The 16,519-nt window shown below is 41.3% G+C and overlaps 1 protein-coding gene across 2 annotated transcripts in view; it reads right to left on the bottom strand.

The window, feature by feature from the left end:
* The window catches only part of FGD1 (FYVE, RhoGEF and PH domain containing 1), a 147,543-nt gene that overhangs the window by 35,900 nt on the left and 95,124 nt on the right, over positions 1–16,519 (bottom strand). For both annotated transcript variants that reach the window (XM_053696045.1, XM_053696046.1), the window contains exons 3-7: positions 16,295–16,472; positions 15,749–16,205; positions 12,720–12,809; positions 10,416–10,564; positions 8,012–8,168 (exon numbers count right to left, since the gene is read on the bottom strand). In XM_053696045.1, coding sequence (XP_053552020.1) covers positions 8,012–8,168; positions 10,416–10,564; positions 12,720–12,809; positions 15,749–16,205; positions 16,295–16,472 — 1,031 coding nt within the window. The remainder of the gene's footprint in view (positions 1–8,011; positions 8,169–10,415; positions 10,565–12,719; positions 12,810–15,748; positions 16,206–16,294; positions 16,473–16,519) is intronic.

Below are 16,519 nucleotides of genomic sequence, written 5' to 3'. Positions count from 1 at the left end.
TTTAATGACAGACTTGATACGAACCAAAGCCTGTACAAAACAATGAATATCAGGAAGATTAGCAATTTTTCTGTGGAACAGAACAGAAAGAACAGAGATTTGTCCTTTCAAGGAATTTGCAGACAAACCCTTATCTAAACCATCCTGAAGAAACTGTAAAAATCTAGGAATTCTAAAAGAATGCCAAAAGAATTTATGAGAAGAACACCATGAAATGTAAGTCTTCCAAACTCGATAATAAATCTTTCTAGACACAGATTTACGAGCCTGCAACACAGTATTAATCACTGAGTCAGAGAAACCTCTATGACTAAGCACTAAGCGTTCAATCTCCATACCTTCAAATTTAATGATTTGAGATCCTGATGGAAAAACGGGCCTTGAGATAGAAGGTCTGGCCTTAACGGAAGTGGCCAAGGTTGGCAACTGGACATCCGAACAAGATCCGCATACCAAAACCTGTGTGGCCATGCTGGAGCCACCAGCAGTACAAACGAATGCTCCATTATGATTTTGGAAATCACTCTTGGAAGAAGAACTAGAGGCGGAAAAATATAAGCAGGTTGATAACTCCAAGGAAGTGTCAATGTATCCACTGCTTCCGCCTGAGGATCCCTGGACCTGGACAGATACCTGGGAAGTTTCCTGTTTAGATGAGAAGCCATCAGATCTATTTCTGGAAGCCCCCATATCTGAACAATCTGAAAAAACACATCTGGGTGAAGAGACCACTCTCCCGGATGTAAAGTCTGACGACTGAGATAATCCGCTTCCCAATTGTCTATACCTGGGATATGGACCGCAGAAATTAGACAGGAGCTGGATTCCGCCCAAGCAAGTATCCGAGATACTTCTTTCATAGCTTGAGGACTGTGAGTCCCACCCTGATGATTGACATATGCCACGGTTGTGTTTGAAAACAAATAAACGGTTCTCTCTTCAGAAGAGGCCAAAACTGAAGAGCTCTGAGAATCACACAGAGTTCCAAAATATTGATTGACAATCTCGCCTCTTGAGATTTCCAAACCCCCTGTGCTGTCAGAGATCCCCAGACAGCTCCCCAACCTGAAAGACTCGCATCTGTTGTGATCACAGTCCAGGATCGCATCCGATGCTGCTGTCATGAGACCTAAAACCTCCATGCACATAGCTACTGAAGGGAATGATTGAAACTGAAGGTTCCGACAAGCTGCAACCAATTTCAGACATCTATTGTCTGTTAGAGACAAAGTCATGGATACTGAATCTATTTGGAAACCTAAAAAGGTTACCCTTGCCTGAGGAATCAAAGAAATTTTTGGTAAATTGATCCTCCAACCATGTATTTGAAGAAACAACACTAGTTGATTCGTGTGAGATTCTGCAGAACGTAAAGACTGAGCAAGTACCAAGATATCGTCCAAATAAGGAAACACTGCAATACCCCGCTCTCTGATTACAGAGAGTAGGGCACCGAGAACCTTTGAAAAGATCCTTGGAGCTGTCGCTAGGCCAAAAGGAAGAGCAACAAATTGGTAATGCTTGTCTAGAAAAGAGAATCTCAGGAACTGATAGTGATCTGGATGAATCAGAATATGAAGATATGCATCCTGTAAGTCTATTGTGGACATATAATGCCCTTCCTGAACAAAAGGCAGAATAGTCCTTATAGTCACCATTTTGAATGTTGGTATTCTTACATAACGATTCAAAATTTTTAGATCCAGAACTGGTCTGAAAGGATTCTCCTTCTTTAGAACAATGAACAGATTTGAATAAAACCCCAGACCCCGTTCCTGAAAAGGAACTGGCACAATTACCCCAGATAACTCCAGGTCTGAAACACACTTCAGGAAAGCCTGAGCTTTTTCTGGGTTCACTGGAATGGGTGAGGGAAAGAAACTTCTCACAGGCGGTCTTACTTTGAAACCTATTCTGTACCCCTGAGAAACAATGTTCTGAATCCAATGATTTTGGATTGAATTGATCCAAACATCCTTGAAAAATCTTAGTCTGCCCCCTACCAGCTGAGCTGGAATGAGGGCCGCACCTTCATGCGGACTTGGGGGCTGATTTAGATCTTTTAAATGGCTTGGATTTATTCCAGACTGAAAAAGGCTTCCAATTGGAAACCGTTCCCTTAGGGGAAGGATCAGGTTTCTGTTCCTTATTTTTTCGAAAGGAATGAAAATGGTTAGCAGCCTTAAATTTACCCTTAGATTTTTTATCCTGAGGCAAAAAAGCTCCCTTCCCCCCAGTGACAGTTGAAATAATCGAATCCAACTGAGAACCAAATAATTTATTACCTTGGAAAGAGAGAGATAGCAACGTTGATTTAGAAGTCATATCAGCATTCCAAGATTTAAGCCATAAAGCTCTTCTAGCTAATATAGCTAAAGACATTAAATCTAACATCAATTCTGATGATATAAAAAATGGCATCACAAATTAAATTATTAGCATGTTGAATTAACTTAACAATGCTATACACATTATGATCTGGTACTTGTTGCGCTAAGGTTTCCAACCAAAAAGTTGAAGCAGCTGCAACATCAGCCAAAGAAATAGCAGGCCTAAGAAGATGACCTGAACATAAATACGCCTTCCTTAGATAAGATTCAAGTTTCATATCTAAAGGATCTTTAAAAGAAGTACTATCTGCCGTAGGAATAGTAGTACGCTTTGCAAGAGTAGAGATGGCCCCATCAACTTTGGGTATCTTTTCCCAAAACTCCAATCTATCCGTCGACAAAGGATACAGTTTCTTAAACCTTGAAGGAGTAAAAGAAGTACCCAGTCTATTCCATTCCCTAGAAATCACATCTGAAATAGCATCAGGAACTGGAAAAACCTCAGGAATAACTACATGAGGTTTAAAAACCGAATTTAAACGTTTACTGGTTTTAATATCAAGAGGACTAGTCTCCTCCATATCTAATGCAATCAACACCTCTTTTAATAAGGAACGAATATACTCCATTTTAAATAAGTATGAAGATTTGTCAGTGTCAATATCTGAGGCAGAATCTTCTGAACCAGATAGATCCTCATCAGAGATAGATAAATCAGAATGTTGTCGGTCATTTAAAAATTCATCAATTTTATGAGAAGTTTTAAAAGACCTTTTACGTTTATTAGAAGGCGGTATGACAGACAAAGCCTTCTGAATGGAATTAGAAACAAATTCTCTCACATTAACAGGAATATCCTGAACATTAGATGTTGAAGGACCAGCAACAGGTAATGGATTACTACTAATGGAAATATTGTCTGCATGTAAAAGTTTGTCATTACAACTATCACAAACTACAGCCGGAGGAACAGTTACCACAAGTTTACAACAAATGCACTTAGCTTTGGTAGAACCGACATCAGGCAGCAGGATTCCAGTAGTAGATTCTGAGACAGGGTCAGACTGAGACATCTTGCAATATGTAAGAGAAAAAATAACATATAAAGCAAAATTAACAATTTCCTTATATGACAGTTTCAGGAATGGGAAAGAAATGCAAACAAAATAAGCCTCTGAAACCAGAAGCAAAAAGAAATGAAGTCTTAAATAATGTCAAAAGTTTGGTGACAAGTATGACACCCACAACTGACAAAATATTTTTTGGCGCCAAAAACGTCTGCAACAAACACGAGCGTCATAGATGACGCAACCACATGAAAATTTGACGCCAACTAAGACGCCGGAAATGACAAAATTACGTCAACAACCGTAATTCTCGCGCCAAAAAAGTCTTGCTCCAAGAATGACGCAATAAATTATAGCATTTTGCGCTCCCGCGAGCCTAACAGCCCGCAATTTAGAAAAGAGAGTCAATTTGAAAACTTCAGGTAAGAATTTTTTATTTTTTTTTATATGCATTTCCCAGAAATGAAACTGACAGTCTGTAAAAAGGAAATATACTGATAAACCTGAATCATGGCAAATATAAGTACAAACATATATTTAGAAATTTACATATAAAGTGCCAAACCATAGCTGAGAGTGTCTTAATAAAGGAAAACATACTTACCAAAAGACACTCATTTACATAAAGTAGATAGCCAAACCAGTACTGAAACGGTTATCAGTAGAGGTAATGGTATATAAGAGTATATCGTCGATCTGAAAAGGGAGGTAGGAGATGAATCTCTACGACCGATAACAGAGAACCTATTCAATAGGTAATACTCCCTTCACATCCCTCTGTCATTCACTGCACTCTGAGAGTAACCGTGCTTCAACATGCTGAGAAGCGCATATCAACGTAGAAATCTAGCACAAACTTACTTCACCACCTCCATAGGAGGCAAAGTTTGTAAAACTGAATTGTGGGTGTCGTGGGGGGTGTATTTATATGCATTTTGAGGTTTGGGAAACTTTGCCTCTCCTGGTAGGATTGTATATCCCATATGTCACTAGCTCATGGACTCTTGCCAATTACATGAAAGAAACATTTGGTGGCCTTGCTAAGTCTCCCGGGAATTACAGCAGGGGGTTGGTCTTTCATAAGCACACAATATAAAACCATTAGCTGGCTATATTGACCACCTTGCCTAACATTAGCCTAGCCCCTCTGCAATAAATCTATATGGGTGCAATGTGGTGTACTGGGAACCCTTTTTGTTATATATCTGGGTTCCATGTCACCATAAGACAGGCACATTACTTGAGTTCTGGGCTCCCAGCTACACATACTGGGGGAAAGACTTTGGGTACAAAGATGCAAACTCATTAGTTCTGGGGTCCATGATATCTTCAGTGAACTATAGATGGATCATATGTAAATGATGCCAAACAAGTAAATGATATGGGTGCCAGATGAGCTTACTTCACAAGTGGGTTATTTATTTTGCTTATATGTGTAATCTTGTAGGTACAGCCTGTGCCAGTGTGCCATTCAACCAACTAACCTTTACTAGATTTATACTAGTGTTATATAGGGGTGGGGGTGCAGCCTAACTGTGCCAATGTTGCACATGGGAATCTGGGATCCCAGTCTCATTTTTATAATGTGCTGGACCAGCAGCCTCAGATCCCATATGTCCTTTAGGACTATCAAGTAGTCTACATCTCAAACTGGTGATAACCACAAGGGAAGCAGGAATCTAAGCTAAATATGGGGAACATAATATTGTGATTGGGTAACTGGCTGAGGACAGTGGCTGTCACTGCTAACCTTATACCACTGCTTTACCGTATTAGCCTCACTAGGGACTGTGGGTGCTGCTTGCTGTACAGGCTCTGAGCTCCGAAATGGCAAATGAAACAAAACGTGGAGGAGTCACACCTGTATGCAAAGGCAACCGACTTTTGCCAAGCTAAGAAATGTGACTACAAAACACAAATACCCAAACCAATTAAAAATGGACCAATTCCTATGGGAGAGATAAACCAGATCATCTAACTATCTTCTAAGTTAACCTTTAACATCGCCATATACAGTATATATATATATATATATATTTTAAGTAAACTGGATATATATACTTTTCAATTAAGGTGGTATAACGGCTGGCAAACGACAACCTAAAGTTATTCTTGTTTATTTAAAAAAATGTTTTGTCTCATTAGACCTACACTTTGGCCTTTATGGTTCAGAGACCATTGTTTCAATCCTGTAAAAAAGTGATTTAGGGAAACTATTAAATACTCAGGGTGGATTTAAACTATTCCTACTTAATAATTTATTTCTATCTGTAGAATTGTACATATATAATAATATATATATAATATATAATAATATAATTGTACAATAAAGCAGAATTAAGATGACCCTGCCCCTTATTAGTGCATTAAAAAAACTTGCACCGAGATTACGAGCATTAGAGGCTGTGCGGTGCTAACGAGCAGTTTTGTCTCACCGCTCACTTACATGCAGCGCTGGTATTACGAGTTTTCAGAAACCCGTCGTTAAAAGACAAGAAGTGAGCGTTGAGCAAAATTTTGCTCATTAGCGCCCTCCAATACTAGCGCTGCTTAAGTCAGCCTATAAGCTGGTCATATGTGCTCGTGCGCGATTTCCCCATAGGAATCAACGGGGAGAGCCGGCTGAAAAAAAGTCTAACACCTGCAAAAAAGCAGCGTAAAACTCCTTAACGCAGCCCCATTGATTCCTATGGGGAAATAAAAGTTATGTCTACACCTAACACCCTAACATGAACCCCGAGTCTAAACACCCCTAATCTGCCCCCCCAACATCGCCGACACCTACATTATAATTATTAACCCCTAATCTGCCGCTCCGGACACCGCCGCCAACTACATTATATGTATTAACCCCTAATCTGCTGCCTCCAACATCGCCGACACCTACATACTATTTATCAACCTCTAATCTGCCGCCCCCAATGTCACCGCAACCTACCTACATTTATTAACCCCTAATAGCACTATCAAAATAAAAAAAGCACCCCCAAAATAAAAAAACCTAGCCTAAACTAGTTTAGGCTAGTTTTTTTTTATTTTGATAGGGCTATTAGATTAGGTGTAATTAGTTTAAATATCTTGTAATTTGTTTATTATTTTATGTAATTTAGTGTTTGTTTGTTTTTGTACTTTAGCTAATTTAATTTATTTAATTTATTTAATTATAGTGTAGTGTTAGTGTAATTTAGGTTAGGTTTTATTTTACAGGTACTTTTGTATTTATTTTAGCTAGGTAGTTATTAAATAGTTAATAACTATTTAGTAACTAATGTAAAATAAAAATAAACCCTAAGATAGCTACAATGTAACTATTAGTTATATTGTAGCTGCTTAGGGTTTATTTTATAGGTAAGTATTTCGTTTTAAATAGGAATAATTTAGTTAATGATATGAATGTTATTTAGACTTATTTAAATTATATTTAAGTTAGGGGGTGTTAGGGTTAGACTTAGATTTAGGGGTTAATAACTTTAATATAGTGGCGGCGACGTTGGGGCGGCAGATTAGGGGTTAATAAATGTAGGTAGATGGCGTCGATGTTAGGGACGGCAGATTAGGGGTTAATAATATTTAACTAATGTTTGTGAGGCAGGAGTGCGACGGTTTAGGAGTTAATATGTTTATTATAGTGGTGGCGACGTTGGGGGCGGCAGATTAGGGGTTAATAAGTGTAGGTAGGTTTCGGCGACATTGGGAGCGGCAGATTAGGGGTTAATAAATATAATGTAGGTGTCGGCGATTTTGGGGCAACAGATTAGGGGTTCATAAATATAATGTAGGTGGCGGCGGTGTCCGGAGCGGCAGATTAGGGGTTAATAATTTTATTTTAGTGTTTGCTATGCGGGAGGGCCTCGGTTTTGGGGTTAATAGGTAGTTTATGGGTGTTAGTGTACTTTTTAGCACTTTAGTTATGAGTTTTATGTTACAGCGTTGTACCATAAAACTCTTAACTACTGACTTTTAAATGCGGTAGGACTCTTGACAGGAGAGGGTGTACCGCTCACTTTTTGGCCTCCCAGGACAGACTCGTAATATCAGCGCTATGGAAGTCCCATAGAAAAAAGACTTTACGAGGTTTACGCAAGTCGTTTTGCGGTAAGGCCAAAGAAGTGTGCGGTGACCCTAAACCTTCAAGACTCGTAATACCAGTGGGCGAAAAAAAGCAGTGTTAGGAACTCTTAATGCTGCTTTATTATCCTAATGCACAACTCGTAATCTAGCCGTCAGTTTGTTGGAATCCATGTTTAGTTGTGAACCTTAAGAAAGGACCCCACCACCTAATAAACAGGTCAATGTAGCGGAACCAGGTCATGTAATACTGAGTGAAACAAGGTTATGTAAATACAAGTTTCTCTTCACTAGTATCCATCACCAAGCAAGCATAGGATGGGGTCATATTGGACCCCATGCTTAGTGACAGTTTTTTAGAAATAGAAAGAGGGTGACGGTACATAAGCTTTGAGCATCCCATGTAGCCGAAATCACATAATTATCCAAACCACTCAATGTTTTTAATTTTATCCAGAAAATTACTTATGCCCCTTATGTAAGATCTACCCAAAATGGCAGACAGACAAACAGAAAGGGATCATGGGAAATGGTTCATAAACTCACCTGAACCTCCTGGATAATGCTCTTGAATTGGGAGGACCTCTCTGTCCACGTGTTTACTAGTTCCATTGCCCGGTCAAAGTTTTTGACATATTCTCCATACATTTTAAGGAATGGAGCCAATTTCTGTAGGATATCCCCAATCCGTGGGTTGGTGTCCCTGCAAAGGAAAAACCTGTGTAAGCTCTTCCCCAGTGTAGTGCTAAAGAATCAGGCCACATTGTCCACTTCCCCATTGTAGCTTTAGACAATAAATCCATGTGGCCACTTCCCCATTGAAGAAAATATAGCCACATGATCACTCTTCCAAACAATACAGCCACGTGGCCACATGCCCAGTGTAGTTGTAGACAAGAAAACCACATGACATCTTCCCCAGTGTCATTCTAAACTATAAACCCACATGTCCATTTCCCCAGTGTAACTCTAGACAATAAACCCACATAGCCATTTCCCCAGTGTAACTCTAGACAATATAGCCCCATGGACCATTCCCCGGTGTCACTCTAGACAAACCCACATGGCTATTTCCCCAGTGTAACGCTAGACAATATAGCCCCATGGACCATTCCCCGGTGTCACTCTAGACAAACCCACATGGCTATTTCCCCAGTGTAACGCTAGACAATATGATCGCATGGTCAGTTCCCTGGTGTCACGCTAGACAATATAGCCACATGGGCATTTCGCCGTTTTCACTCTAGAGATAGACAAATCCTCATGGACATTTCCCCAGTGCACCTCTAGACAATATAGCCACATTGACTTTTCCACAGTGTAACTCTAGACAATATAGCCATGTGGACATTTCACCGTCGTCACGCTAGACAAACCCTCATGGCCATTTCTCCAGTGTACAATACAGTCACATGGCCAGTTCCCAGTGTAACTCTAGACAATATGGTCACATGGCCAGTTTCCTGGTGTCACTCTAGACAATATAACCACATGGCCACTTACCCAGTCTAAGTCTAAAATACATTCACAGGGCCATTACTTTAGACAACAAAACCTTGTACCCACTTCTTCAGGATGGTTCTAGATAATAAAGTCACAGGACATTTCCCCGGTGTATTTCTAGACCATCTAACCATATGTACACTTCCCCAGAATAACTCTAGACAAAGCCACATGGCCATTTATATAGTATAGCTTTAGACAACATCACAGCATAGCCACTTTCTCATGTCGGTTCTAGACAATAAAGCCACATGACACTTTCAAAGTTTATCTCTAGACTATATAATCACATGACCACTTCCCCAGTGTAGCTCTAGCCAATACAGTCACATGGCCATTTCCCTAGTTCAGCTCAACAAAGCCACTTTTTCAGGGAGGTTCTAGACAGAAAATTCACATGGCACTTTCCCAGTGTATCTCTAGACCAGTGTTTCCCAACGCCAGTCCTCAGGACCCTTAACAGGCCACATATTTATTATATCTTAACTAGAGCACAGGTGAACTGATCAGCTGATGGGTGAACTGATTATTCCACCTGTGCTCTAGTGAAGATATAATGAATATGTGGCCTGTTTAGGGACATGAGGACTGGGTTTGGGAAACACTGCTCTAGACAATATAACCAGTGTAGCTCTAGATGTTATAGCCAAATGGCCACTTACCAATATTAGGCTGACACAGCTGCTACAATTAATGGAACCACGCGGTGACTGTCTGAACCCTTTCCTTCTAAACCTGTGCAATCACCTGCACTACTCATTTTCAACCACCTTCTCTTCCAGTGCCTGATATTCAAAACCTCGCCAGCATGGAGAGAAATCCCACAAAATCTTTTGGATTTTTTTTAGCAACTTAAACATTTATCAAGATAAAATGTGTGTTTCTCGACAACTGGATAAGAGGCTAGGCTCTCGGAAATGACGTTTCACATGCAGACACTTCCTCTCCCCCCCCCCCCCCCCGCTCTCCTTTTTTCCTTCACTCAAGCCTTCCTAATTCTTCTAGACGGGTGCTAAATACTAGGAAGAAACTGCTTCTGTTATTATTTCTCTTTCTAAACCACCCTTTAACTTTCAAAACTCTTTATGTTGAATTGTACCTAAAGGAGAAAATGCCTTACGATCACTCAATCATTGTAAGTAAGTGTCCAGCAGATTAGAGACTCCAGAAGACTATGAGGGTGGAGATGGGTGATACCTGTATGTTCTTTCTTTTGTTTTTCTTTGTTTTTATGAACAAGCTGTTATTATTGTTTCTTTCAAAACTCAATAAAAAAAAATTATAAATAAAAAAAATAAATTAAAAAAAATTGTTTCTAATATTTTTTAAGGGCCTCCCATACCGACGAGACTTCTTAAAATATCTCGCCTGTGCGCCAAGGTTTTGAATATCAGGTCCCCAGAACCATCTAGAGCATTTTACAGTTCCCTGCCAGAACAATGCTTACCATTCCTGCATTCTCTTCTCCAGCTCTGGCAGCAGGAACTGCTGGTGAAAGCAATATATGGAGCAGATGTTAGAGAAGATCCCCATCACCACTTCAACAGGGAAGGAGCCCTTTGTGCTAGCTTCCTCCATTAGCTGAGCGCAGAATACCTGAGAAGAGAAGTCCACATACCATACAGTGGTATAAAAAAAAAACCAACATAAAAATAGTGAGGGCACAGAAAAGAAAAAGGCAAGGATGTTAGACCTTTATTTGATAAACAGGCTCAGATTAAACATAAAACAAAATTTATGCTTACCTGATTCTTTTCTTTCAGAATGATGATGGACCACAGTCCTCCATAACATGGGATATATTTGCTGCCACTAGGAGTAGGTCAAGATCCCATACAAGAGGAAAGAAAGATAGAAAAGGCAAAGCAGGGTCTAAAAGAGGTGTCATTAGAACTGTCACCCATGAAGTGGACGGGGCCTGTGGACCATCATCATTCCAAAAGAAAAGAATTTATCAAGTAAGCATACATTTTATTTTCTTTCGTAAAATGATGATGGGTCCACAGTCCTCCATAACATATGGGATTAATACCCAAGCCGATGGTCTATGTTACGGACAGGGTGGGAAAATACTTTCACTGACAGTACCTATTTAGCTAGCACCGTGTCCTGAAGGACTTTCCTTCAAAAAGCTGCTTGCAAAGAAGCAAAGACAAAGTATATAAGGAGGACCATGTAGCAGCTTTGCAAATCTGCTCCAAAGATGCATCATTCTTAAAGACCCATGATGTTGCCAGTCCTCTTTTAGAGTGAGCTGTGATATGTTTAGGGGGCGACTTATCCGCCACCAAGTGAGCCTTGTGAATCACTTGTTTAAACCAAGATGCCAATGCTAGCTTAGTAGCTTTATGTCCTTTACAATTCCTAGAGTAATGTACAAACAAACCAAAAGTTTTTCTAAACTCTTTACTTGCTTATAGATAGAACTTCAAAGCTCTAGCTATGTCCAGATTATGTAACAATCTTTCCTTAAAGTTAGCAGGGTCTGAACAAAGAGAAGGAACAACAACAAAATGTCTGAACATCAGGAAGTTTAGGGAACTTCCTATGAAAAAGAACAGATAAAGCTGAAATGTGATCCTTTAGGGTATTAGCTGATAAATCCTTTTCAAGGCAATCTTGTAAGAACTGAAGAATTATCGCGATCCGAAAGGAACACCAAGAAAATTCCTTAGATGAGCACCACACAAAATACACTCTCCAAATTTTCTGGTAAATCCTCTGAGTCACAGGTTTCCTAGCCTGTATCAGAGTATTGATTACAGAGTCTCAACTCTAGGCTCTCCACCTCCACAATCGCCCATGAAGGACGAATAAAAGATGCACTAAGGCTCAAAGAAGGACTTAGTGTCCACCAAGAGATTGTCTGATGGATGAATTCAGAGCTATTTGTTGCTCAAAAATGTAGATACTTATTTGACCACTGACTGAGCATGGATAGTTGAGGGGGACGTAAGTGAAAGCGGGCAAAAGGAACCGCATTTGAAGCGGCTACCATAACCTTAATGCACTGAGCTACAGACGGCAATGGAGTACTCTGCAGGAAGAGACATGCTCTCTGGAGTTTTAACCTGCACGGTTCATGAGGGGAGCAGGTTAAGTTCCCTGGATATGCTTACACAGCACCTCTCCGTTGGCTTACCAGGCATGTCATCTATGTCAATGTAGTTGCAGCAGTATCCAGTAGAGAGCCCATCCAGTTCATTTTTCGAGTTCTGCAGAGGATTGCAGTAAGAAATACCAGAGTCCCTCAGGGGGAGGCTAGAGATGAGTCCCTGCGAAGCCTGAGGGTAGTTATGGCTTAAGTCCTGTTAGGGAAATGCTGTGTACATAACAAGTATTCCTGTGTCCCTGTATCATTCAGCTGCTGTCTAGAGTCTTTTCTGTCTTCTTTGAAAATTGTACTCCCTAGGCACTCTGGGTTTCACATAGGTCTGAGCTCCTAATTTGTAATCCATAAGCAAGAAGCTGGAACAACCTCTGTTCTCAACCATCTCCTACGATGCCAAGAACAAAACTAGAGAGAGATGTGAGGTGGGAGGGTTTTAAAGCTCTTGTATAGGTTCTTGACCTCCTCCTAGTCGTAATATATCCCATATGTTATGGAGGACTGTGGACCATCATCATTTTACGAAAGAAACTCACATCTTAGAAAGACAATAATTAATAGAAAACAAACAAAAAATAGGGGTAAACAGAGAGAAACTCGCAAGATGTCTGTATTTACTTGTACATAGGGTCCCTCTCTCACCTGGTCCAGAAGATATAAGCGAGACACATAAGCCTTCTCCGTCTGTAGTAACTCGTTAGCAATGTTATACACCTTCTGACGAGCTGTGAACTGAGGGGAAAAGTATGACAACATATGAGGGAGGGGCAGCATATGACACTGTGTGACAGAGTTGAAGTGTATGATAACATGAGAGAGGGGCAGAGTATGACACCATGTGACAGAGGGACAGAGTGTGACAACATTGGTGAAAGGGGAGAATGTGACAGAGAGGCAGAATATAACACCGTTTGACAGAGGGGTAGATTATAACACTGTGTGACAGAGGGGTAGATTATAACACAGTGTGACAGAGAGGTAGATTATAACACTGTGTGACAGAGAGGTAGATTATAACACAGTGTGACAGAGGGGTAGATTATAACACTGTGTGACAGAGAGGTAGATTATAACACTGTGTGACAGAGAGGTAGATTATAACACTGTGTGACAGAGAGGTAGATTATAACACAGTGTGACAGAGAGGTAGATTATAACACTGTGTGACAGAGAGGTAGATTATAACACTGTGTGACAGAGAGGTAGATTATAACACTGTGTGACAGAGAGGTAGATTATAACACTGTGTGACAGAGGGGTAGATTATAACACTGTGTGACAGAGAAGTAGATTATAACACTGTGTGACAGAGAGGTAGATTATAACACAGTGTGACAGAGGGGTAGATTATAACACTGTGTGACAGAGAGGTAGATTATAACACAGTGTGACAGAGAGGTAGATTATAACACTGTGTGACAGAGAGGTAGATTATAACACAGTGTGACAGAGAGGTAGATTATAACACAGTGTGACAGAGAGGTAGATTATAACACTGTGTGACAGAGAGGTAGATTATAACACTGTGTGACAGAGAGGTAGATTATAACACTGTGTGACAGAGTGGTAGATTATAACACTGTGTGACAGAGGGGTAGATTATAACACAGTGTGACAGAGAGGTAGATTATAACACAGTGTGACAGAGAGGTAGATTATAACACTGTGTGACAGAGAGGTAGATTATAACACTGTGTGACAGTGAGGTAGATTATAACACTGTGTGACAGAGAGGTAGATTATAACACAGTGTGACAGAGAGGTAGATTATAACACAGTGTGACAGAGAGGTAGATTATAACACTGTGTGACAGAGAGGTAGATTATAACACAGTGTGACAGAGGGGTAGATTATAACACTGTGTGACAGAGAGGTAGATTATAACACTGTGTGACAGAGAGGTAGATTATAACACTGTGTGACAGAGGGGTAGATTATAACACTGTGTGACAGAGGGGTAAATTATAACACTGTGTGACAGTGAGGTAGATTATAACACTGTGTGACAGAGAGGTAGATTATAACACTGTGTGACAGTGAGGTAGATTATAACACTGTGTGACAGAGAGGTAGATTATAACACAGTGTGACAGAGAGGTAGATTATAACACAGTGTGACAGAGAGGTAGATTATAACACTGTGTGACAGAGAGGTAGATTATAACACAGTGTGACAGAGGGGTAGATTATAACACTGTGTGACAGAGAGGTAGATTATAACACTGTGTGACAGAGGGGTAGATTATAACACTGTGTGACAGAGAGGTAGATTATAACACTGTGTGACAGAGGGGTAGATTATAACACAGTGTGACAGAGGGGTAAATTATAACACCATGTGACAGAGTGAAAGAGTATAACACATTCTAGAGAGGAGAAGAAACAAATATAAATAAATAATGACAATTACAAAATATAAAAAAGCAGCATGTGTGAGATTCTGTAATCCCCAAATAACCGTTTTTGCTATGCAGGTGGTGAATTAACATACAATTTCAATTAGCGCGTGAGCTGGGAACATTGTACAAATATAGCATAAAAATAGGTAGCAAAAGTTGCGCACAAGAGCTAGGATGAGGAGGTAACTGACTATAACGGTTGAAAAAAAATTACATAAATTGAATGGGTGGTTAGGGTGATAAGGTTCAGTATAGGGAATAGGGACTGGGAAAATTGGGTATAAATTGGGTGGGTGAGAGGAGAAGATTGGGTATAGGAGATAGGTAGAGTTGGTGAGGGTGGCAAGACTGGGGATAGGCAGTGTCGGTGAGGGTAGGAAGACTAGGTATGTGGATAGGCAGAGATGGTGAGGGTGAGAAGACTGGGTATAGGGGATAGGTAGAGTTGGTGAGGGTGGGAAGAATGGGTATAAGGGATAGGCAGAATTGGTGAGGGTGTGAAGACTGGGTATAGGCAGAGTTGGTGAGGGTGGGAAGACTGGGTTTAAGGGAGAGGCAGAGTTGACGAGGGTGGGAATACTGGGTAAAGGGGATAGGTAGCATTGAAGAGGGTTAGAAGATTGGGTATAGGCATAGTTAGTGAGGGTGGGAAGACTGGGTATAGGGGATAGGTAGAGTTAGTGAGGGTGGCAAGACTGGGTATAGGGGATAGGCAGAGTTGGTGAGGATAGGAAGACTGGATATAGGGGATAGGCAGAGTTGGTGAGGGTGAGAAGACTGGGTATAGGGGGCAGGTAGAGATGGTGAGGGTGGGAAGAATGGGTATAGAGGATAGGCAGAGTTGGTGAGGGTGGGAAGACTGGGTATAAGGGAAAGGCAGAGTTGGCCAGGGTGGGAATACTGGGTATAGGGGATAGGTAGAGTTGAAGAGGGTGAAAAGACTGGGTATAAGGATAGGCAGAGTTGGTGGGGGTGGGAAGACTGGGGATAGGCAGAGTTGGTCTGGCTAGGAAGACTGGATATAGGTAGAGTTGAAGAGGGGGATGGAAGAGTTGAAGAAGGTGGGAAGACTGGGTATAGGGGACAGATGAAGTTGATGAGGGTGGGAAGACTGGGTATAGGAGATAGTCGGTGGGAGGGAAGTGCAGACTGTAGTGAAATTGGAAATGCACCAGGTCACAGAAAACAACAATTATGACTGATCATCTTATGAATTCAGTGATTCTACTTCCAGTTAGGCAATGAGAAGCCACTGGCCAGGAAGGCAGTACCTCACACGGATCTAGCCTTTCAGGGACCACATCTCCTTCATCCCCACTGCCATCCTCCATGTCACTGTCCCCCTCAGAATCGTGTGCAGAGCAGCGCTGGGTCACTGTGTGGGGGAGCTCAGTTTCCTCTGAGCCACCTTCCTCCACCTCCCCCAAGAAGCACATCTCCTCACTGGTAGATGGGGAACTGATACTGTCAATGCCACTGTCCCTATTTGCCAGCTTTCCTCCAGGATCCTGTTCCCCATTCTCCCCTGTGTCTCCCCCGACCACCCCCTGCCTACGTCTCCTTTCCAGGCTGCCCTGATCTTCCTTGGGCTCCAGCAGGTCGAGGAGTTTGTGCCCCAGATCACACATGTTGTACCCAGGGTGCAGGGGTGGGGCACTGTCCATTTCAGGGCTGGTGTCGTTGCTGTTATTTGGGGAGCCTCTATCAGTGGGCAAAATAACTGGCTCTCTGTCAAAACAAAATTATATGTCAATAAACCATATTTATGTGCCAGGAAATCTCTGGCATGGTATCATTGTTGAATCCAAAATACTCACCTCTCAAACTTCTCTATGAGGGATGTGACAGCTGAGGGTGGCCCATCTTTAGTATCAGAACGTGATAAGACCCTGGCAAGCCGGGGATCTGCAGGCAATGGACGTGAGGGTGGTGGGGGAATAGGAACAGGAGGGCGAGGCCTCCTTATGCTTTGTAGGTGTGCCGGTTTTGGAGGAACTACAAACAACAAAAAAGTACATTGGATTTCGGCAGGATATGAAAGC

The sequence above is a fragment of the Bombina bombina genome, chromosome 12 (assembly GCF_027579735.1).
Source record: "Bombina bombina isolate aBomBom1 chromosome 12, aBomBom1.pri, whole genome shotgun sequence".
Classification (NCBI taxonomy): Eukaryota; Metazoa; Chordata; class Amphibia; order Anura; family Bombinatoridae; genus Bombina; species Bombina bombina.
The sequence above is the reverse complement of the archived record's forward strand: the minus strand, read 5'-3'. Positions and strand labels throughout refer to the sequence as shown.